The 23,911-nt window shown below is 45.8% G+C and overlaps 1 protein-coding gene across 1 annotated transcript; it reads left to right on the forward strand.

Moving 5' to 3' along the window:
- Positions 1–162: 162 nt before the first annotated feature.
- On the forward strand, positions 163–23,650 carry LOC116373415 (mdm2-binding protein; the record flags this gene model as incomplete). Its single annotated transcript, XM_031821985.1, has 9 exons — positions 163–328; positions 503–586; positions 730–803; positions 1,679–1,821; positions 2,409–2,467; positions 3,039–3,183; positions 3,346–3,460; positions 22,758–22,880; positions 23,621–23,650. Coding segments are annotated over exons 1-9 (831 nt in total), but the record flags the coding sequence as incomplete, so codon positions are not given.
- Between the last annotated feature and the right edge of the window lie 261 nt (positions 23,651–23,911).

A 23,911-nucleotide genomic window follows, 5' to 3' on the forward strand; every position in this document is an offset into this window, starting at 1 on the left:
ACCGATGATATTATTATATTTTAGGGAGAAAACCATCAAAGAATATGCCAAAAAAAAGGGTTTTGATAATATCGCTCATGGTCATTAAACATGTATTTTCCGGCCGATTGTATTTTGAAGTCGCGCCTTGACGTCACCAGAACTCTAGATGACAACTTCCGTTTCACCAGAGTGAGAGCGCGCGGAAATGAATTTGATAATACGAAAAAAAGTCCACACAACTTTTTATTTACATTTATACTGAACACTGAAGGTAGAGTATTCAGAGGAATGGATCGGTACGTGCTAGTTGTTTCTTTTAACCAAGAAGAGGATAAATGCGCGAAGGGTACGTTAACCATAGCTTTGTAGCGGACTCGGATTTCGTGTTGTTCCCTACTGTAGTCGGAAGCAGCAGAGCCATCTATAGTAGAAAGAATGATAAACATACTATGAGCAATGGTGGTGTTCTTGTAAATGTAAGTCATAACTTCTTGAATTATTGTAATCGTTTATTTTAAAGCATTGGAGGCTGCCAAACAGATCTATGATAAAATGGGGAGCATCGCCAGTTGTAATTCAAAACGGAGGGTTTCTCTGTTTCCAGGTAAGCCAATGCATTGTTTGTGTGTGTCAGGTGTCTTGCTTGCAGAAACGATTGCAATATGTCTACCTGCTTTTAAATATTGTAAGGGGTTAAGTAACATTTGCTAAATGTGATTCCGTCATCTTTCTCATCTGCCTCCTAAGCCTGCTCTCTGAGTGGTGGTCCAGCCTCACAGGGGTGGTATTTTGCTGTCCAGACATGCCATGGGACATCTCAGGTAAGTGTCATGTCAAGGAATGACTTGTATTAATCAGGGATGTCGTTCTGACCCGACTCTGTCCTGCTTTGTGTTTATGGAGATGTAGAGATGTCTGCTTTGTGTTTGTGGAGATGTGGAGATGTCTGCTTTGTGTTTGTGGAGATGTGGAGATGTCTGCTTTGTGTTTGTGGAGATGTGGAGATGTCTGCTTTGTGTTTATGGAGATGTCTGCCTATGTCCTGCTTTGTGTTTGTGGAGATGTGGAGATGTCTGCTTTGTGTTTATGGAGATGTGGAGATGTCTGCTTTGTGTTTATGGAGATGTGGAGATGTCTGCTTTGTGTTTATGGAGATGTGGAGATGTCTGCTTTGTGTTTATGGAGATGTGGAGATGTCTGCTTTGTGTTTATGGAGATGTGGAGATGTCTGCTTTGTGTTTATGGAGATGTGGAGATGTCTGCCTATGTCCTGCTTTGTGTTTATGGAGATGTGGAGATGTCTGCTGTGTTAATGGAGATGTGGAGATGTCTGCCTATGTCCTGCTCTGCAAGCAGCTTCTACTGTTGAACACAACATCCAACCATTTCATCAGTTATACATGACACATTCATCACAGTCTTCTGTTTCTTTGGGGGGGGGTCCTCAAACCTATTCACCACATTGGCTGACTGTCATCACCTGTTGGCTGACTGTCATCACCTGTTGGCTGACTGTCATCACCTGTTGGCTGACTGTCATCACCTGTTGGCTGACTGTCATCACCTGTTGGCTGACTGTCATCACCTGTTGGCTGACTGTCATCACCTATTGGCTGACTGTCATCACCTATTGGCTGACTGTCATCACCTATTGACCACATTGACTGACTGCCATCCTTCCTGTTTCTGGTTGTAGTTCTGCAGTACAGAGTGGGAGGAGCTGGGTAGTTGTCAGAAGAACGATGAGCAGGAGGAAAGCCCCAGCACTATGGAGGCCTGTCTCAGTGCTCTGGATGAGCAGGAGGAGAAGACTGACCAGCCTGACCCACAGCAGACACAGTATGAGTGATGTTCACAGGGCTCTACAGTGCCACCATTAGACTTACATTGACAACTAAAAATAGATGTGTGGCCGAACGGCAAAAGTCAAGTATGAGCACATGTGCGAGTAAAATGTACAAGTGCGAAGTGACCTGGAGATTCGGACTCAAGTCAGACATGCGAGTTTCACCGTTACCACGGCAACCTCCCACCCTTAAACGGCCAGCAGAACATTTTTGTCTCGCCTAAGTGACTCAAATATTTGAGGGTACATTGTGCTTGATTTAGCATAGAACACCCCAAAAATGTCTAGTAATTTCTTATCATTAAAACACTCTTTCTCAAATATTTTATTTTAGTGCTCCTTGTGAAACATGTCAGCATAGAGCCCTGTTTTAATTCTGTTGCACATCCCAGCTCTGTGCTCTTCTATAATACTACTTCTGCAGTGTGGAAGCAAACATACAAAGTTGACCTTATTTCCTCTGAGATGTTCTAGAACTTCTGAATATCACATTTCCTGGCTGCATTGAAAGGTAGGGCCCTGTCAGGGCTGAATAAATGAATAGTTGTATGAATAAAGTTCTGATTTGTAATGACTGCAGGTTATATGAAGAGGCAGCAGAGGGATTACACCTGTTATCAGACCAGCTTCCCCCTCCAGGTAACTCACTCCGTTCACCTTGGTTCATTTGGCCAGACCGAGAAAGATTCCTCTATATTCATGTATCTTATCCAGGAGTTCTCTATATTTCCTACATGCCGTGGCTTGTGTTGTGTTTTATAGCTGACTCTGTTCCCCTCTCTTTCTCTCCCAGGAAAAGCTCTGCTAGATCTGATATTTGTGTCAGTTTACTAGGTGTTTTATGGCTGACTCTGTTTCTCCTAGATGTAATATTTGTGTCAGTTTACTAGGTGTTTTATGGCTGACTCTGTTTCTCCTAGATGTAATATTTGTGTCAGTTTACTAGGTGTTTTATGGCTGACTCTGTTCCCCTCTGTTTCTCCTAGATGTAATATTTGTGTCAGTTTACTAGGTGTTTTATGGCTGACTCTGTTTCTCCTAGATGTAATATTTGTCAGTTTACTAGGTGTTTTATGGTTGACTCTGTTTCTCCTAGATGTGATATTTGTGTCAGTTTACTAGCTGTTTTATGGCTGACTCTGTTCCTCCTAGATGTAATATTTGTGTCAGTTTACTAGGTGTTTTATGGTTGACTCTGTTTCTCCCCCAGGAAAGGCTCTGTTAGATGTGATATTTCTGGGTTTTGCTGAAGAAGCTCCTAAGCTGAAGGACTTCCTCCCTGTGATTGGCTCGTTGAAACACATGCAGACATGGCACACAGCCAAGATGACCATAGTGACTGAACACCACGCTGGGTAAGGACAAAGAACTATTATACTAAATGACGAGCCCACTTGACACTGGAATCCTCCCAACAGTTGTACCTGTGTGATCTCCATTTTACCACTAGAGGGCAGCATAGACTTGTTGAATGGCTAAATACACAGATGTCTATCCTTCCTTACTTGTTCCTCCAGGTGGCAGGAGCCAGCCTCTAACCTGTCAGCCAGAGTAGTACATCCCAGTAGCATCATGACCTGTATTGATGAGAGGGAGTTATGGAGAGGAGGTGTTCTCATCAGAGAGAAAAAGGTAAGATTATTTAGTCAGTCAGAATGGTTTTTACAAGTGTTTTGACTGTTGTATCTATATACTTGACCACTAGGGGGTGTTTGTTAGTACATCAGCAGTGTGAAAGGAAAGTGGGTGTATTTGATCTATTACAATATGATGTACAGTGCATTCCGAAGGTATTGACCTTTTCCACATTTTGTTACGTTACAGCCTTGTTCTAAAATGGATTAAGGTGTGTGTGTGTGTGTGTGTGTGTCCCACCCCCCCCTCTATCTACACACAAAACCCCACAATGACAAAGCAAAAACAGGTTTAAATTGTTTAGCAAATTTTTTAACAATAAAATAACTGAAATATCACATTTAGATAAATATTCAGATATTTTACTCAGTACTTTGTTGAAGCACCCTTTGGCAGTGATTACAGCCTTGCGTCTTCTTGGGTATGACGCTACAATCTTGGCACACCTGCATTTGGGGATTTTCTCCCATTCTTCTCTGCAGATCCTCTCAAACTCTGTCAGGTTGGATGGGGAACGTCACTGCACAGCTATTTTCAGGTCTCTCTAGTGATGTTTGATCGGGTTCAAGTCCGGGCTCTAGCTGGGCCACTCAAGGACATTCAGAGATTTTTCCAGAAGCCACTCCTGCATTGTCTTGGCTGTTTACATAGAGTCATTGTCCTGTTGGAAGGTGAACATTCGTCCCAGTCAGGTGCTGAGCGATCTGGAGCAGGTTTTCCTCAAGGATCTCTCTGTACTTTGCTCCGTTCATCTTTCCCTTAATCCTGCCTAGTCTCCCAGTCCCTGCTGCTGAAAAACATCCCCACAGCCTGATGCTGCCACCATGCTGTTTAGAAGCCTCTTGGACCTAGATTTGGTGCTCCGGTACCGCTTGCCGTGTGGTAGCAGAGAGAACAGTCCATGACTAGGGTGGCTGGAGTCTTTGACCATTTTTAGGGCCTTCCTCTGACACCGCCTGGTATAGAGGTTCTGGGTGGCAGGAAGCTTGGCCCCAGTGATGTACTGGGCCATATGCACTACCCTTTGTAGTGCCTTGTGGTCGGAGGCTGAGCAGTTGCCATACCAAGCAGTGATGCAACCAGTTGCTCTCGATGGTGCAGCTTTCGAACCTTTCGAGGATCTGAGGACCCATGCCTAATATTTTCAATCTCCTGAGGAGGCATAGGCTGTAATGTAACACAATGTGAAAAAAAGGAAGTGGCCTGAATGCTTTCTGAATGCACTGTAGATTATGCTGCCCTAGGAGAATGTATAGGGGTCAGGGTGCTCAGTGTGTGCCAAGCCTAGGGCTGTAATGAAGGGCTCTTCTGTCTGGAGGCCTTTCTCGGCCTGGAGACAGGGGTTAAGGGTCACTGCAAATCCAGAGCCCCCTAGCTGGCACGCTGGACCACTGCCAGGGTTACTCACCTCTTCACCCAGCCCACTGACTGGCACACAGGGGGGGCATGAGAACCTGCTGTGCCTGGCCCTGAACCCAAACCCCAGTCTCTTATGACTCAGCCGTTATTGATTGTAGATCCGTCGTCTTGGTACTGCTTGTAATCAATGAGAGTTGATAGACGTGTTGTGAATTAATGTTCTTTTCATTAGAGTGTATTTTTGCCAAGTCAAGATCACATATTTTACATCTGTACCTTTACAATACAACTTCCTCTCTAGAGTTGCCTTTTCCCCTTCATTCTCCAGAACACATCAGCTCAGCTGTCACTGTTACAATGCAATTATGGTTTTCCATAGGACGTTGACAGGGCCGTAGCTACGTCTGAGGACACTGAGGTCTGGACCGTGGTCATTTTTTCCCTAATTAATAAAAACAAAACAAAAAATCACATGACCCCAAGACATAGACGCAAGCGCTTAGACTTTGCCAAACGTCATTTAAATTATGACTGGAAGAAGGTGCTCTGGTCAGAGGAGACTAAAATGGAACGTCAGATACAGCATCGGCATGTTTGGCATCGAAACAGAGATGGATACAAGGAGAGGTACCTCATACCCACGGTGAAACAGAGATGGATACAAGGAGAGGCATCTCATACCCACGGTGAAACAGAGATGGATACAAGGAGAGGCACCTCATACCCACGGTGAAACAGAGATGGATACAAGGAGAGGCACCTCATACCCACGGTGAAACAGAGATGGATACAAGGAGAGGCATCTCATACCCACGGTGAAACAGAGATGGATACAAGGAGAGGCACCTCATACCCACGGTGAAACAGAGATGGATACAAGGAGAGGCATCTCATACCCACGGTGAAACAGAGATGGATACAAGGAGAGGCACCTCATACCCACGGTGAAACAGAGATACAAGGAGAGGTACCTCATACCCACGGTGAAACAGAGATGGATACAAGGAGAGGTACCTCATACCCACAGTGAAACAGAGATACAAGGAGAGGTACCTCATACCCACAGTGAAACAGAGATACAAGGAGAGGCACCTCATACCCACAGTGAAACAGAGATACAAGGAGAGGTACCTCATACCCACAGTGAAACAGAGATACAAGGAGAGGTACCTCATACCCACGGTGAAACAGAGATACAAGGAGAGGCACCTCATACCCACGGTGAAACAGAGATACAAGGAGAGGTACCTCATACCCACGGTGAAACAGAGATACAAGGAGAGGCACCTCATACCCACGGTGAAACAGAGATACAAGGAGAGGTACCTCATACCCACGGTGAAACAGAGATGGATACAAGGAGAGGTACCTCATACCCACGGTGAAACAGAGATACAAGGAGAGGTACCTCATACCCACGGTGAAACAGAGATGGATACAAGGAGAGGTACCTCATACCCACGGTGAAACAGAGATACAAGGAGAGGCACCTCATACCCACGGTGAAACAGAGATACAAGGAGAGGCACCTCATACCCACGGTGAAACAGAGATACAAGGAGAGGCACCTCATACCCACGGTGAAACAGAGATACAAGGAGAGGCACCTCATACCCACGGTGAAACAGAGATACAAGGAGAGGTACCTCATACCCACGGTGAAACAGAGATACAAGGAGAGGTACCTCATACCCACGGTGAAACAGAGATACAAGGAGAGGCACCTCATACCCACGGTGAAACAGAGATACAAGGAGAGGCACCTCATACCCACGGTGAAACAGAGATACAAGGAGAGGTACCTCATACCCACGGTGAAACAGAGATACAAGGAGAGGTACCTCATACCCACGGTGAAACAGAGATACAAGGAGAGGTACCTCATACCCACGGTGAAACAGAGATACAAGGAGAGGTACCTCATACCCACGGTGAAACAGAGATACAAGGAGAGGCACCTCATACCCACGGTGAAACAGAGATACATACAAGGAGAGGTACCTCATACCCACGGTGAAACAGAGATACAAGGAGAGGTACCTCATACCCACGGTGAAACAGAGATACAAGGAGAGGTACCTCATACCCACGGTGAAACAGAGATACAAGGAGAGGCACCTCATACCCACGGTGAAACAGAGATACATACAAGGAGAGGTACCTCATACCCACGGTGAAACAGAGATACAAGGAGAGGTACCTCATACCCACGGTGAAACAGAGATACAAGGAGAGGCACCTCATACCCACGGTGAAACAGAGATACAAGGAGAGGTACCTCATACCCACGGTGAAACAGAGATACATACAAGGAGAGGCACCTCATACCCACGGTGAAACAGAGATACAAGGAGAGGCACCTCATACCCACGGTGAAACAGAGATACAAGGAGAGGCACCTCATACCCACGGTGAAACAGAGATACAAGGAGAGGCACCTCATACCCACGGTGAAACAGAGATACAAGGAGAGGCACCTCATACCCACGGTGAAACAGAGATGGATACAAGGAGAGGCACCTCATACCCACGGTGAAACAGAGATACAAGGAGAGGCACCTCATACCCACGGTGAAACAGAGATGGATACAATGAGAGTCACCTCATACCCACGGTGAAACAGAGATGCATACAAGGAGAGGCACCTCATACCCACGGTGAAACAGAGATGGATGCAAGGAGAGGCACCTCATACCCACGGTGAAACAGAGATGGATGCAAGGAGAGGAACCTCATACCCACGGTGAAACAGAGATGGATACAAGGAGAGGCACCTCATACCCACGGTGAAACAGAGATGGATACAAGGAGAGGCACCTCATACCCACGGTGAAACAGAGATGCATACAAGGAGAGACACCTCATACCCACGGTGAAACAGAGATGCATACAAGGAGAGTCACCTCATACCCACGGTGAAACAGAGATGCATACAAGGAGAGTCACCTCATATCCACGGTGAAACAGAGATGGATACAAGGAGAGGCACCTCATACCCACGGTGAAACAGAGATACAAGGAGAGGCACCTCATACCCACGGTGAAACAGAGATGGATACAAGGAGAGGCACCTCATACCCACGGTGAAACAGAGATACAAGGAGAGGCACCTCATACCCACGGTGAAACAGAGATGGATACAAGGAGAGGCACCTCATACCCACGGTGAAACAGAGATGGATACAAGGAGAGGCACCTCATACCCACGGTGAAACAGAGATACAAGGAGAGGCACCTCATACCCACGGTGAAACAGAGATGGATACAATGAGAGTCACCTCATACCCACGGTGAAACAGAGATGCATACAAGGAGAGGCACCTCATACCCACGGTGAAACAGAGATGGATGCAAGGAGAGGAACCTCATACCCACGGTGAAACAGAGATGGATACAAGGAGAGGCACCTCATACCCACGGTGAAACAGAGATACAAGGAGAGGTACCTCATACCCACGGTGAAACAGAGATACAAGGAGAGGCACCTCATACCCACGGTGAAACAGAGATACATACAAGGAGAGGTACCTCATACCCACGGTGAAACAGAGATACAAGGAGAGGTACCTCATACCCACGGTGAAACAGAGATACAAGGAGAGGTACCTCATACCCACGGTGAAACAGAGATACAAGGAGAGGCACCTCATACCCACGGTGAAACAGAGATACATACAAGGAGAGGTACCTCATACCCACGGTGAAACAGAGATACAAGGAGAGGTACCTCATACCCACGGTGAAACAGAGATACAAGGAGAGGCACCTCATACCCACGGTGAAACAGAGATACAAGGAGAGGCACCTCATACCCACGGTGAAACAGAGATACAAGGAGAGGTACCTCATACCCACGGTGAAACAGAGATACATACAAGGAGAGGCACCTCATACCCACGGTGAAACAGAGATACAAGGAGAGGCACCTCATACCCACGGTGAAACAGAGATACAAGGAGAGGCACCTCATACCCACGGTGAAACAGAGATACAAGGAGAGGCACCTCATACCCACGGTGAAACAGAGATACAAGGAGAGGCACCTCATACCCACGGTGAAACAGAGATGGATACAAGGAGAGGCACCTCATACCCACGGTGAAACAGAGATACAAGGAGAGGCACCTCATACCCACGGTGAAACAGAGATGGATACAATGAGAGTCACCTCATACCCACGGTGAAACAGAGATGCATACAAGGAGAGGCACCTCATACCCACGGTGAAACAGAGATGGATGCAAGGAGAGGCACCTCATACCCACGGTGAAACAGAGATGGATACAAGGAGAGGCACCTCATACCCACGGTGAAACAGAGATACAAGGAGAGGCACCTCATACCCACGGTGAAACAGAGATGGATACAATGAGAGTCACCTCATACCCACGGTGAAACAGAGATGCATACAAGGAGAGGCACCTCATACCCACGGTGAAACAGAGATGGATGCAAGGAGAGGAACCTCATACCCACGGTGAAACAGAGATGGATACAAGGAGAGGCACCTCATACCCACGGTGAAACAGAGATACAAGGAGAGGTACCTCATACCCACGGTGAAACAGAGATACAAGGAGAGGCACCTCATACCCACGGTGAAACAGAGATACATACAAGGAGAGGCACCTCATACCCACGGTGAAACAGAGATACAAGGAGAGGTACCTCATACCCACGGTGAAACAGAGATACAAGGAGAGGTACCTCATACCCACGGTGAAACAGAGATACAAGGAGAGGCACCTCATACCCACGGTGAAACAGAGATACATACAAGGAGAGGTACCTCATACCCACGGTGAAACAGAGATACAAGGAGAGGTACCTCATACCCACGGTGAAACAGAGATACAAGGAGAGGCACCTCATACCCACGGTTGAAACAGAGATACAAGGAGAGGCACCTCATACCCACGGTGAAACAGAGATACAAGGAGAGGTACCTCATACCCACGGTGAAACAGAGATACATACAAGGAGAGGCACCTCATACCCACGGTGAAACAGAGATACAAGGAGAGGCACCTCATACCCACGGTGAAACAGAGATACAAGGAGAGGCACCTCATACCCACGGTGAAACAGAGATACAAGGAGAGGCACCTCATACCCACGGTGAAACAGAGATACAAGGAGAGGCACCTCATACCCACGGTGAAACAGAGATGGATACAAGGAGAGGCACCTCATACCCACGGTGAAACAGAGATACAAGGAGAGGCACCTCATACCCACGGTGAAACAGAGATGGATACAATGAGAGTCACCTCATACCCACGGTGAAACAGAGATGCATACAAGGAGAGGCACCTCATACCCACGGTGAAACAGAGATGGATGCAAGGAGAGGCACCTCATACCCACGGTGAAACAGAGATGGATGCAAGGAGAGGAACCTCATACCCACGGTGAAACAGAGATGGATACAAGGAGAGGCACCTCATACCCACGGTGAAACAGAGATGGATACAAGGAGAGGCACCTCATACCCACGGTGAACAGAGATGCATACAAGGAGAGACACCTCATACCCACGGTGAAACAGAGATGCATACAAGGAGAGTCACCTCATACCCACGGTGAAACAGAGATGCATACAAGGAGAGTCACCTCATATCCACGGTGATGAAACAGAGATGGATACAAGGAGAGGCACCTCATACCCACGGTGAAACAGAGATACAAGGAGAGGCACCTCATACCCACGGTGAAACAGAGATGGATACAAGGAGAGGCACCTCATACCCACGGTGAAACAGAGATACAAGGAGAGGCACCTCATACCCACGGTGTGAAACAGAGATGGATACAAGGAGAGGCACCTCATACCCACGGTGAAACAGAGATGGATACAAGGAGAGGCACCTCATACCCACGGTGAAACAGAGATACAAGGAGAGGCACCTCATACCCACGGTGAAACAGAGATGGATACAATGAGAGTCACCTCATACCCACGGTGAAACAGAGATGCATACAAGGAGAGGCACCTCATACCCACGGTGAAACAGAGATGGATGCAAGGAGAGGAACCTCATACCCACGGTGAAACAGAGATGGATACAAGGAGAGGCACCTCATACCCACGGTGAAACAGAGATGCATACAAGGAGAGACACCTCATACCCACGGTGAAACAGAGATGGATGCAAGGAGAGGCACCTCATACCCACGGTGAAACAGAAATGGATACAAGGAGAGGCACCTCATACCCACGGTGAAACAGAGATGCATACAAGGAGAGACACCTCATACCCACGGTGAAACAGAGATGCATACAAGGAGAGTCACCTCATACCCACGGTGAAACAGAGATGCATACAAGGAGAGTCACCTCATATCCACGGTGAAACAGAGATGCATACAAGGAGAGTCACCTCATACCCACGGTGAAACAGAGATGGATACAAGGAGAGTCACCTCATACCCACGGTGAAACAGAGATGGATACAAGGAGAGTCACCTCATACCCACGGTGAAACAGAGATGGATACAAGGAGAGTCACCTCATACCCACGGTGAAACAGAGATGGATACAAGGAGAGTCACCTCATACCCACGGTGAAACAGAGATGGATACAAGGAGAGTCACCTCATACCCACGGTGAAACAGAGATGCATAGAAGGAGAGACACCTCATACCCACGGTGAAACAGAAATGCATACAAGGAGAGTCACCTCATACCCACGGTGAAACAGAGATGCATAGAAGGAGAGACACCTCATACCCACGGTGAAACAGAGATGGATACAAGGAGAGGTACCTCATACCCACGGTGAAACAGAGATGGATACAAGGAGAGGCACCTCATACCCACGGTGAAACAGAGATGGATACAAGGAGAGTCACCTCATACCCACGGTGAAACAGAGATGCATACAAGGAGAGGCAGCTCATACCCACGGTGAAACAGAGATCCATACAAGGAGAGTCACCTCATACCCACGGTGAAACAGAGATGCATACGAGGAGAGACACCTCATACCCACGGTGAAACAGAGATGGATACAAGGAGAGGCAGCTCATACCCACGGTGAAACAGAGATCCATACAAGGAGAGGTACCTCATACCCACGGTGAAACAGAGATACAAGGAGAGGTACCTCATACCCACGGTGAAACAGAGATACAAGGAGAGGTACCTCATACCCACGGTGAAACAGAGATACAAGGAGAGGTACCTCATACCCACGGTGAAACAGAGATACAAGGAGAGGCACCTCATACCCACGGTGAAACAGAGATACATACAAGGAGAGGTACCTCATACCCACGGTGAAACAGAGATACAAGGAGAGGTACCTCATACCCACGGTGAAACAGAGATACAAGGAGAGGTACCTCATACCCACGGTGAACAGAGATACAAGGAGAGGCACCTCATACCCACGGTGAAACAGAGATACATACAAGGAGAGGTACCTCATACCCACGGTGAAACAGAGATACAAGGAGAGGTACCTCATACCCACGGTGAAACAGAGATACAAGGAGAGGCACCTCATACCCACGGTGAAACAGAGATACAAGGAGAGGCACCTCATACCCACGGTGAAACAGAGATACAAGGAGAGGTACCTCATACCCACGGTGAAACAGAGATACATACAAGGAGAGGCACCTCATACCCACGGTGAAACAGAGATACAAGGAGAGGCACCTCATACCCACGGTGAAACAGAGATACAAGGAGAGGCACCTCATACCCACGGTGAAACAGAGATACAAGGAGAGGCACCTCATACCCACGGTGAAACAGAGATACAAGGAGAGGCACCTCATACCCACGGTGAAACAGAGATGGATACAAGGAGAGGCACCTCATACCCACGGTGAAACAGAGATACAAGGAGAGGCACCTCATACCCACGGTGAAACAGAGATGGATACAATGAGAGTCACCTCATACCCACGGTGAAACAGAGATGCATACAAGGAGAGGCACCTCATACCCACGGTGAAACAGAGATGGATGCAAGGAGAGGCACCTCATACCCACGGTGAAACAGAGATGGATGCAAGGAGAGGAACCTCATACCCACGGTGAAACAGAGATGGATACAAGGAGAGGCACCTCATACCCACGGTGAAACAGAGATGGATACAAGGAGAGGCACCTCATACCCACGGTGAAACAGAGATGCATACAAGGAGAGACACCTCATACCCACGGTGAAACAGAGATGCATACAAGGAGAGTCACCTCATACCCACGGTGAAACAGAGATGCATACAAGGAGAGTCACCTCATATCCACGGTGAAACAGAGATGGATACAAGGAGAGGCACCTCATACCCACGGTGAAACAGAGATACAAGGAGAGGCACCTCATACCCACGGTGAAACAGAGATGGATACAAGGAGAGGCACCTCATACCCACGGTGAAACAGAGATACAAGGAGAGGCACCTCATACCCACGGTGAAACAGAGATGGATACAAGGAGAGGCACCTCATACCCACGGTGAAACAGAGATGGATACAAGGAGAGGCACCTCATACCCACGGTGAAACAGAGATACAAGGAGAGGCACCTCATACCCACGGTGAAACAGAGATGGATACAATGAGAGTCACCTCATACCCACGGTGAAACAGAGATGCATACAAGGAGAGGCACCTCATACCCACGGTGAAACAGAGATGGATGCAAGGAGAGGAACCTCATACCCACGGTGAAACAGAGATGGATACAAGGAGAGGCACCTCATACCCACGGTGAAACAGAGATACAAGGAGAGGTACCTCATACCCACGGTGAAACAGAGATACAAGGAGAGGCACCTCATACCCACGGTGAAACAGAGATACATACAAGGAGAGGTACCTCATACCCACGGTGAAACAGAGATACAAGGAGAGGTACCTCATACCCACGGTGAAACAGAGATACAAGGAGAGTACCTCATACCCACGGTGAAACAGAGATACAAGGAGAGGCACCTCATACCCACGGTGAAACAGAGATACATACAAGGAGAGGTACCTCATACCCACGGTGAAACAGAGATACAAGGAGAGGTACCTCATACCCACGGTGAAACAGAGATACAAGGAGAGGCACCTCATACCCACGGTGAAACAGAGATACAAGGAGAGGCACCTCATACCCACGGTGAAACAGAGATACAAGGAGAGGTACCTCATACCCACGGTGAAACAGAGATACATACAAGGAGAGGCACCTCATACCCACGGTGAAACAGAGATACAAGGAGAGGCACCTCATACCCACGGTGAAACAGAGATACAAGGAGAGGCACCTCATACCCACGGTGAAACAGAGATACAAGGAGAGGCACCTCATACCCACGGTGAAACAGAGATACAAGGAGAGGCACCTCATACCCACGGTGAAACAGAGATGGATACAAGGAGAGGCACCTCATACCCACGGTGAAACAGAGATACAAGGAGAGGCACCTCATACCCACGGTGAAACAGAGATGGATACAATGAGAGTCACCTCATACCCACGGTGAAACAGAGATGCATACAAGGAGAGGCACCTCATACCCACGGTGAAACAGAGATGGATGCAAGGAGAGGCACCTCATACCCACGGTGAAACAGAGATGGATACAAGGAGAGGCACCTCATACCCACGGTGAAACAGAGATACAAGGAGAGGCACCTCATACCCACGGTGAAACAGAGATGGATACAATGAGAGTCACCTCATACCCACGGTGAAACAGAGATGCATACAAGGAGAGGCACCTCATACCCACGGTGAAACAGAGATGGATGCAAGGAGAGGAACCTCATACCCACGGTGAAACAGAGATGGATACAAGGAGAGGCACCTCATACCCACGGTGAAACAGAGATACAAGGAGAGGTACCTCATACCCACGGTGAAACAGAGATACAAGGAGAGGCACCTCATACCCACGGTGAAACAGAGATACATACAAGGAGAGGTACCTCATACCCACGGTGAAACAGAGATACAAGGAGAGGTACCTCATACCCACGGTGAAACAGAGATACAAGGAGAGGTACCTCATACCCACGGTGAAACAGAGATACAAGGAGAGGCACCTCATACCCACGGTGAAACAGAGATACATACAAGGAGAGGTACCTCATACCCACGGTGAAACAGAGATACAAGGAGAGGTACCTCATACCCACGGTGAAACAGAGATACAAGGAGAGGCACCTCATACCCACGGTGAAACAGAGATACAAGGAGAGGCACCTCATACCCACGGTGAAACAGAGATACAAGGAGAGGTACCTCATACCCACGGTGAAACAGAGATACATACAAGGAGAGGCACCTCATACCCACGGTGAAACAGAGATACAAGGAGAGGCACCTCATACCCACGGTGAAACAGAGATACAAGGAGAGGCACCTCATACCCACGGTGAAACAGAGATACAAGGAGAGGCACCTCATACCCACGGTGAAACAGAGATACAAGGAGAGGCACCTCATACCCACGGTGAAACAGAGATGGATACAAGGAGAGGCACCTCATACCCACGGTGAAACAGAGATACAAGGAGAGGCACCTCATACCCACGGTGAAACAGAGATGGATACAATGAGAGTCACCTCATACCCACGGTGAAACAGAGATGCATACAAGGAGAGGCACCTCATACCCACGGTGAAACAGAGATGGATGCAAGGAGAGGCACCTCATACCCACGGTGAAACAGAGATGGATGCAAGGAGAGGAACCTCATACCCACGGTGAAACAGAGATGGATACAAGGAGAGGCACCTCATACCCACGGTGAAACAGAGATGGATACAAGGAGAGGCACCTCATACCCACGGTGAAACAGAGATGCATACAAGGAGAGACACCTCATACCCACGGTGAAACAGAGATGCATACAAGGAGAGTCACCTCATACCCACGGTGAAACAGAGATGCATACAAGGAGAGTCACCTCATATCCACGGTGAAACAGAGATGGATACAAGGAGAGGCACCTCATACCCACGGTGAAACAGAGATACAAGGAGAGGCACCTCATACCCACGGTGAAACAGAGATGGATACAAGGAGAGGCACCTCATACCCACGGTGAAACAGAGATACAAGGAGAGGCACCTCATACCCACGGTGAAACAGAGATGGATACAAGGAGAGGCACCTCATACCCACGGTGAAACAGAGATGGATACAAGGAGAGGCACCTCATACCCACGGTGAAACAGAGATACAAGGAGAGGCACCTCATACCCATGGTGAAACAGAGATGGATACAATGAGAGTCACCTCATACCCACGGTGAAACAGAGATGCATACAAGGAGAGGCACCTCATACCCACGGTGAAACAGAGATGGATGCAAGGAGAGGAACCTCATACCCACGGTGAAACAGAGATGGATACAAGGAGAGGCACCTCATACCCACGGTGAAACAGAGATGCATACAAGGAGAGACACCTCATACCCACGGTGAAACAGAGATGGATGCAAGGAGAGGCACCTCATACCCACGGTGAAACAGAAATGGATACAAGGAGAGGCACCTCATACCCACGGTGAAACAGAGATGCATACAAGGAGAGACACCTCATACCCACAGTGAAACAGAGATGCATACAAGGAGAGTCACCTCATACCCACGGTGAAACAGAGATGCATACAAGGAGAGTCACCTCATATCCACGGTGAAACAGAGATGCATACAAGGAGAGTCACCTCATACCCACGGTGAAACAGAGATGGATACAAGGAGAGTCACCTCATACCCACGGTGAAACAGAGATGGATACAAGGAGAGTCACCTCATACCCACGGTGAAACAGAGATGGATACAAGGAGAGTCACCTCATACCCACGGTGAAACAGAGATGGATACAAGGAGAGTCACCTCATACCCACGGTGAAACAGAGATGGATACAAGGAGAGTCACCTCATACCCACGGTGAAACAGAGATGCATAGAAGGAGAGACACCTCATACCCACGGTGAAACAGAAATGCATACAAGGAGAGTCACCTCATACCCACGGTGAAACAGAGATGCATAGAAGGAGAGACACCTCATACCCACGGTGAAACAGAGATGGATACAAGGAGAGGTACCTCATACCCACGGTGAAACAGAGATGGATACAAGGAGAGGCACCTCATACCCACGGTGAAACAGAGATGGATACAAGGAGAGTCACCTCATACCCACGGTGAAACAGAGATGCATACGAGGAGAGACACCTCATACCCACGGTGAAACAGAGATGGATACAAGGAGAGGCAGCTCATACCCACGGTGAAACAGAGATCCATACAAGGAGAGTCACCTCATACCCACGGTGAAACAGAGATGCATACGAGGAGAGACACCTCATACCCACGGTGAAACAGAGATGGATACAAGGAGAGGCAGCTCATACCCACGGTGAAACAGAGATCCATACAAGGAGAGTCACCTCATACCCACGGTGAAACAGAGATGCATACAAGGAGAGTCACCTCATACCCACGGTGATATATGGTGGTGGGTCAGTGATGTTTTGGGGCTGTTTTAATTCCAGAGGTCAAGGGGCACTGGTTAAGACTGATGGCATAATGAATTCCACCAAGTACCAGGCAATTGTGGCTGACAATCTGGTTGCCAATGCTAGAAGGCTGGGACTTGGCCGTATGTGGACTTTCTAACAAGACAATGACCCAAAACATACCTCAAGATCCACACGGAAATGGTTCTGTGACAACAAAATCAATGTTCTGCCATGGTCATCTCAGTCGCCAGACCTCAATCTAATCCAAAACCTGTGGTCTGAGTGGAAGAGGGCAGTTGATAAGTGCAAACCCAAGAATGTGAAGGATCTTGAAAGGATCTACATAGAGGAATGGTCCAAAATCCCTCCAAATGTGTTCCTTAACCTTGTCAAACATTACAGGAAAAGACACCATGCTGTTGTCCTTGCCAGAGGTGGTGGCACTAAGTACTAAATGAGGAGTGCCAATAATTATGAAACCTTGATTTTGGTGAAATGTATTTTGTATTAAATAATTGAATGATTTTGGTTGGTTCCATTGGAACATTAATACAGTACAGTATTACTCACATGTTGGTATTTTGAGTTTCTCTCCATAATTAGATTGTTTATATTTTTTGAAGTATTGTTTGTGTATTGCCAGACAGGGTGCCAGTCATTTTGGAGCCCACTGTATGTACATATAATTATATTTTGTTTTAGGAACTCAGTCGGAGTCTCGATATATTGTTGAGAGTTAGATTACTAGAATACACAAAGTGCACAATTTCTTAATTTACACAATTTTATGTCACTCACTGACAGTCACTCAATGAACCCATATCAGTTAGAAAGGTATATCATTTTGTTATTGGTAAGTTGGTCTAGCCAGTTATCTAAACTTGTAGTAATCTTTGCTGAATTATCCACTAGGCAACGTGCCCAGGGGCCCTGACCTTTGATTTTGCAAGTCAATCTCACTCAAAAATCATGTTAACATGGCATAAGTCATGGCAAAATGTGTAGACTTGCAGAGAATGTACTTTAAAATGGAAGAAATGTCTCCCCACCCCCCCATGGCAAAATGTGTAGACTTGCAGAGAATGTACTTTAAAATGGAAGAAATGTCTCCCCACCCCCCCATGGCAAAATGTGTAGACTTGCAGAGAATGTACTTTAAAATGGAAGAAATGTCTCCCCACCCCCCCATGGCAAAATGTGTAGACTTGCAGAGAATGTACTTTAAAATGGAAGAAATGTCTTCCCACCCCCCCATGGCAAAATGTGTAGACTTGCAGAGAATGTACTTTAAAATGGAAGAAATGTCTCCCCACCCCCCCCCATGGCAAAATGTGTAGACTTGCAGAGAATGTACTTTAAAATGGAAGAAATGTCTCCCCACCCCCCCATGGCAAAATGTGTAGACTTGCAGAGAATGTACTTTAAAATGGAAGAAATGTCTCCCCACCCCCATGGCAAAATGTGTAGACTTGCAGAGAATGTACTTTAAAATGGAAGAAATGTCTCCCCACCCCCCCATGGCAAAATGTGTAGACTTGCAGAGAATGTACTTTAAAATGGAAGAAATGTCTCCCCACCCCCCATGGCAAAATGTGTAGACTTGCAGAGAATGTACTTTAAAATGGAAGAAATGTCTCCCCACCCCCCCCATGGCAAAATGTGTAGACTTGCAGAGAATGTACTTTAAAATAGAAGAAATGTCTCCCCACCCCCCCATGGCAAAATGTGTAGACTTGCAGGAAATTAGCTGTAAAACTGCAACAACAAAAAGTTGTGTAAAGCAAATGTATTGGTTTACCTTTTTGTTAATAAAATAGTTTTTCTGCTAACAGATCCCTCTGTCTGTATTAAATGATAGTTTTTAATCCTGGTGGAGTTAATGTGAGGTAATGTGTAGTGGCTAATTGTATAACAGATCCCTCTGTCTGTATTAAATGATAGTTTTTAATCCTGGTGGAGTTAATGTGAGGTAATGTGTAGTGGCTAATTGTATAACAGATCCCTCTGTCTGTATTAAATGATAGTTTTTAATCCTGGTGGAGTTAATGTGAGGTAATGTGTAGTGGCTAATTGTATAACAGATCCCTCTGTCTGTATTAAATGATAGTTTTTAATCCTGGTGGAGTTAATGTGAGGTAATGTGTAGTGGCTAATTGTATAACAGATCCCTCTGTCTGTATTAAATGATAGTTTTTAATCCTGGTGGAGTTAACGTGAGGTAATGTGTAGTGGCTAATTGTATAACAGATCCCTCTGTCTGTATTAAATGATAGTTTTTAATCCTGGTGGAGTTAACGTGAGGTAATGTGTAGTAGCTAATTGTATAACAGATCCCTCTGTCTGTATTAAATGATAGTTTTTAATCCTGGTGGAGTTAATGTGAGGTAATGTGTAGTGGCTAATTGTATAACAGATCCCTCTGTCTGTATTAAATGATAGTTTTTAATCCTGGTGGAGTTAATGTGAGGTAATGTGTAGTGGCTAATTGTATAACAGATCCCTCTGTCTGTATTAAATTATAGTTTTTAATCCTGGTGGAGTTAATGTGAGGTAATGTGTAGTGGCTAATTGTATAACAGATCCCTCTGTCTGTATTAAATGATAGTTTTTAATCCTGGTGGAGTTAATGTGAGGTAATGTGTAGTGGCTAATTGTATAACAGATCCCTCTGTCTGTATTAAATGATAGTTTTTAATCCTGGTGGAGTTAATGTGAGGTAATGTGTAGTGGCTAATTGTATAACAGATCCCTCTGTCTGTATTAAATGATAGTTTTTAATCCTGGTGGAGTTAATGTGAGGTAATGTGTAGTGGCTAATTGTATAACAGATCCCTCTGTCTGTATTAAATTATAGTTTTTAATCCTGGTGGAGTTAATGTGAGGTAATGTGTAGTGGCTAATTGTATAACAGATCCCTCTGTCTGTATTAAATGATAGTTTTTAATCCTGGTGGAGTTAATGTGAGGTAATGTGTAGTGGCTAATTGTATAACAGATCCCTCTGTCTGTATTAAATGATAGTTTTTAATCCTGGTGGAGTTAACGTGAGGTAATGTGTAGTGGCTAATTGTATAACAGATCCCTCTGTCTGTATTAAATGATAGTTTTTAATCCTGGTGGAGTTAACGTGAGGTAATGTGTAGTGGCTAATTGTATAACAGATCCCTCTGTCTGTATTAAATGATAGTTTTTAATCCTGGTGGAGTTAACGTGAGGTAATGTGTAGTGGCTAATTGTATAACAGATCCCTCTGTCTGTATTAAATGATAGTTTTTAATCCTGGTGGAGTTAACGTGAGGTAATGTGTAGTGGCTAATTGTATAACAGATCCCTCTGTCTGTATTAAATGATAGTTTTTAATCCTGGTGGAGTTAACGTGAGGTAATGTGTAGTGGCTAATTGTATAACAGATCCCTCTGTCTGTATTAAATGATAGTTTTTAATCCTGGTGGAGTTAATGTGAGGTAATGTGTAGTGGCTAATTGTATAACAGATTCCTCTGTCTGTATTAAATGATAGTTTTTAATCCTGGTGGAGTTAACGTGAGGTAATGTGTAGTGGCTAATTGTATAACAGATCCCTCTGTCTGTATTAAATGATAGTTTTTAATCCTGGTAGAGTTAACGTGAGGTAATGTGTAGTGGCTAATTATATAACAGATCCCTCTGTCTGTATTAAATGATAGTTTTTAATCCTGGTGGAGTTAACGTGAGGTAATGTGTAGTGGCTAATTGTATAACAGATCCCTCTGTCTGTATTAAATGATAGTTTTTAATCCTGGTGGAGTTAACGTGAGGTAATGTGTAGTGGCTAATTGTATAACAGATCCCTCTGTCTGTATTAAATGATAGTTTTTAATCCTGGTGGAGTTAACGTGAGGTAATGTGTAGTGGATAATTGTATAACAGATCCCTCTGTCTGTATTAAATGATAGTTTTTAATCCTGGTGGAGTTAACGTGAGGTAATGTGTAGTGGCTAATTGTATAACAGATCCCTCTGTCTGTATTAAATGATAGTTTTTAATCCTGGTGGAGTTAACGTGAGGTAATGTGTAGTGGCTAATTGTATAACAGATCCCTCTGTCTGTATTAAATGATAGTTTTTAATCCTGGTGGAGTTAACGTGAGGTAATGTGTAGTGGCTAATTGTATAACAGATCCCTCTGTCTGTATTAAATGATAGTTTTTAATCCTGGTGGAGTTAACGTGAGGTAATGTGTAGTGGCTAATTGTATAACAGATCCCTCTGTCTGTATTAAATGATAGTTTTTAATCCTGGTGGAGTTAGCGTGAGGTAATGTGTAGGGGATAATTGTATAGCTAATAGGTTATGTGTTTTGTAATGAAATTTATCTTGTTTTTTGGTTTTTAAACAACTGATTGGACCAATATTTTTGGTATTTTATCAGGATCCCCATTGGTTGTTGCAAAAGCAGCAGCTACTCTTCCTGGGGTCCAACACAGAACATGAAACATGACATAATACAGAACATTATTAGACAAGAACAGCTCAACGACAGAATACAGAACATTATTAGTCAACAGCTCAAGGACACAACTGCTTAATAAAAATACAATTTTAATTATTTTAATTCCATTTTAATTATTTTTTTTATTTTTGGTGAGATCAATGCGCAGTTTCTCTAGAGATACATTTGATCAAGACCAACTGTGCGATGTAGTAGGGAGTTGTAGTTTCCAACAGGCCAATATTCTACATGATTTAGCACAGAAAACATGGTAATTAACTACATTGACCATAATCCATTGCTCGCCTACTTGTCCGGTCTGTGTGGTGCAAGACGTGGAGTGGAAGAGAAGATACAGAAGAACGTGCGATTGAGAGGGATAGAGGGCAGTTGCTTCAAAGGAATCTCTATCTGAAAATACATGATCTTAAGTGATTGATAGTTGGTTTTCAGCAGTCATACAAGTATGCCTTATTTACTTAAAAGAACTAATAAAATATGGATTTTGTCAGGCAGCAAAGGCTCTATAGAGATGAGATGGTGACGGAATGAAATTATTGTCATCAAAAAAAGCAAATGTATTATAGACGACTGAAATATAATATTAAAGTAATGTGAATCATTAATGGGCAGTCATGGGATTTTTATGAATAGTTTTATTCTGTGTTCCAGCTTCAACCCACAGATTGGGTAGTGCATGTTTAACAAAATAAACTAAATTGAATTTTTTTTGTTTTTTTTGTTGTTTTTGTTTTTGTAATGAAACTGAACCGACCTCAAAAAGCACTAATCGCTCAACCAATGTGATAAAGGCAGGGGCCATTTTTGCTGCTCTCCAAAATATTATTTTTTTGTTTTTAAATGTCTTAGGTATTGATTACAGTGAGAACAGGCTGTCTTGGGAAATCTCTTTTCTAAAATGGAAACCCAGTTTGAGTTCACTAACGATGCTGTCCTATTGATTTCTCTCCTGTGCTGTCTAACAGTTTGCCTCTGAGGTGAGGTTTGAAGGCTTCTCCCTCCGAGCCCAGGATAGAGAGACATGGTACAGCCTGCTGCCTTCTGATCCAGGATCCCATAACAACTCTGACCACAAGCTACACTCAGAGGTGAGTAGTCCTACCCCCACCTTATCCTATCCTACCCCACCCTAACCCACCCTATCCGATCCGATCCTACCCCACCCGAACCTAACCCACCCTATCTGATCCTACCCTAACCTACCCCACCTTATCCTATCCTACCCCACCCTAACCTACCCCACCTTATCCTATCCTACCCCACCCTATCTGATCCTACCCCACCCTAACCTACCCCACCTTATCCTATTCTACCCCACCCAAATCTACCCCACCCTATCCGATCCTACCCCACCCGATCCTACCCCACCTTATCCTATCTTACCCCACCCGAACCTACCCCACCCCACCCTATCCGATCCTACCCCACCTTACCCTATCCTACCCCACCCGATTCTACCCCACCTTATCCTATCCTATCCCACCTTATCCTACCCCACCCCACCTCATCCTACCCCACCCGATCCTACCCCACCTTATCCTATCCTATCCCACCTTATCCTATCCTACCCCACCCGATCCTACCCCACCTTATCCTATCCTATCCCACCTTATCCTATCCTACCCCACCCTATCCTATACTACCCCACCCTCATCCTACCCCACATTATCCTATCCTATCCTATCCTACCCCACCTTATCCTACCCCACCCCACCCCACCTTATCCTATCCTACCCCACCTTATTCTATCCTACCCCACCCTATCCAACCCCACCCTATCCAACCCCACCCTTATCCTATTCTAACATATCCTTCCCTACCCTCCCAGACGAACTCTGACCACAATCTACAGTCGGAGGTAAGTAGTCATATCCTATCCTTCTCTGACTAACCAGACAACTAGTGTGCCACTGTAGTCTGGCCACTGTCAGCTACTGACTCACTGTCCTACCCTACCTCCAACATTCCAGTTCTACTAGCTACTGACTCACTGTCCTACCCTACCCTACTCCAACCTTCCAGTTCTACTAGCTACTGACTCAATGTCCTACCCTACCTCCAACCTTCCAGTTCTGTCTGCTACTGACTCACTGTCCTGCCCTACCTCCAACCTTCCAGT

This window comes from Oncorhynchus kisutch, unplaced genomic scaffold (genome assembly GCF_002021735.2).
Source record: "Oncorhynchus kisutch isolate 150728-3 unplaced genomic scaffold, Okis_V2 scaffold4042, whole genome shotgun sequence".
In the NCBI taxonomy this organism is placed as follows: domain Eukaryota; kingdom Metazoa; phylum Chordata; class Actinopteri; order Salmoniformes; family Salmonidae; genus Oncorhynchus; species Oncorhynchus kisutch.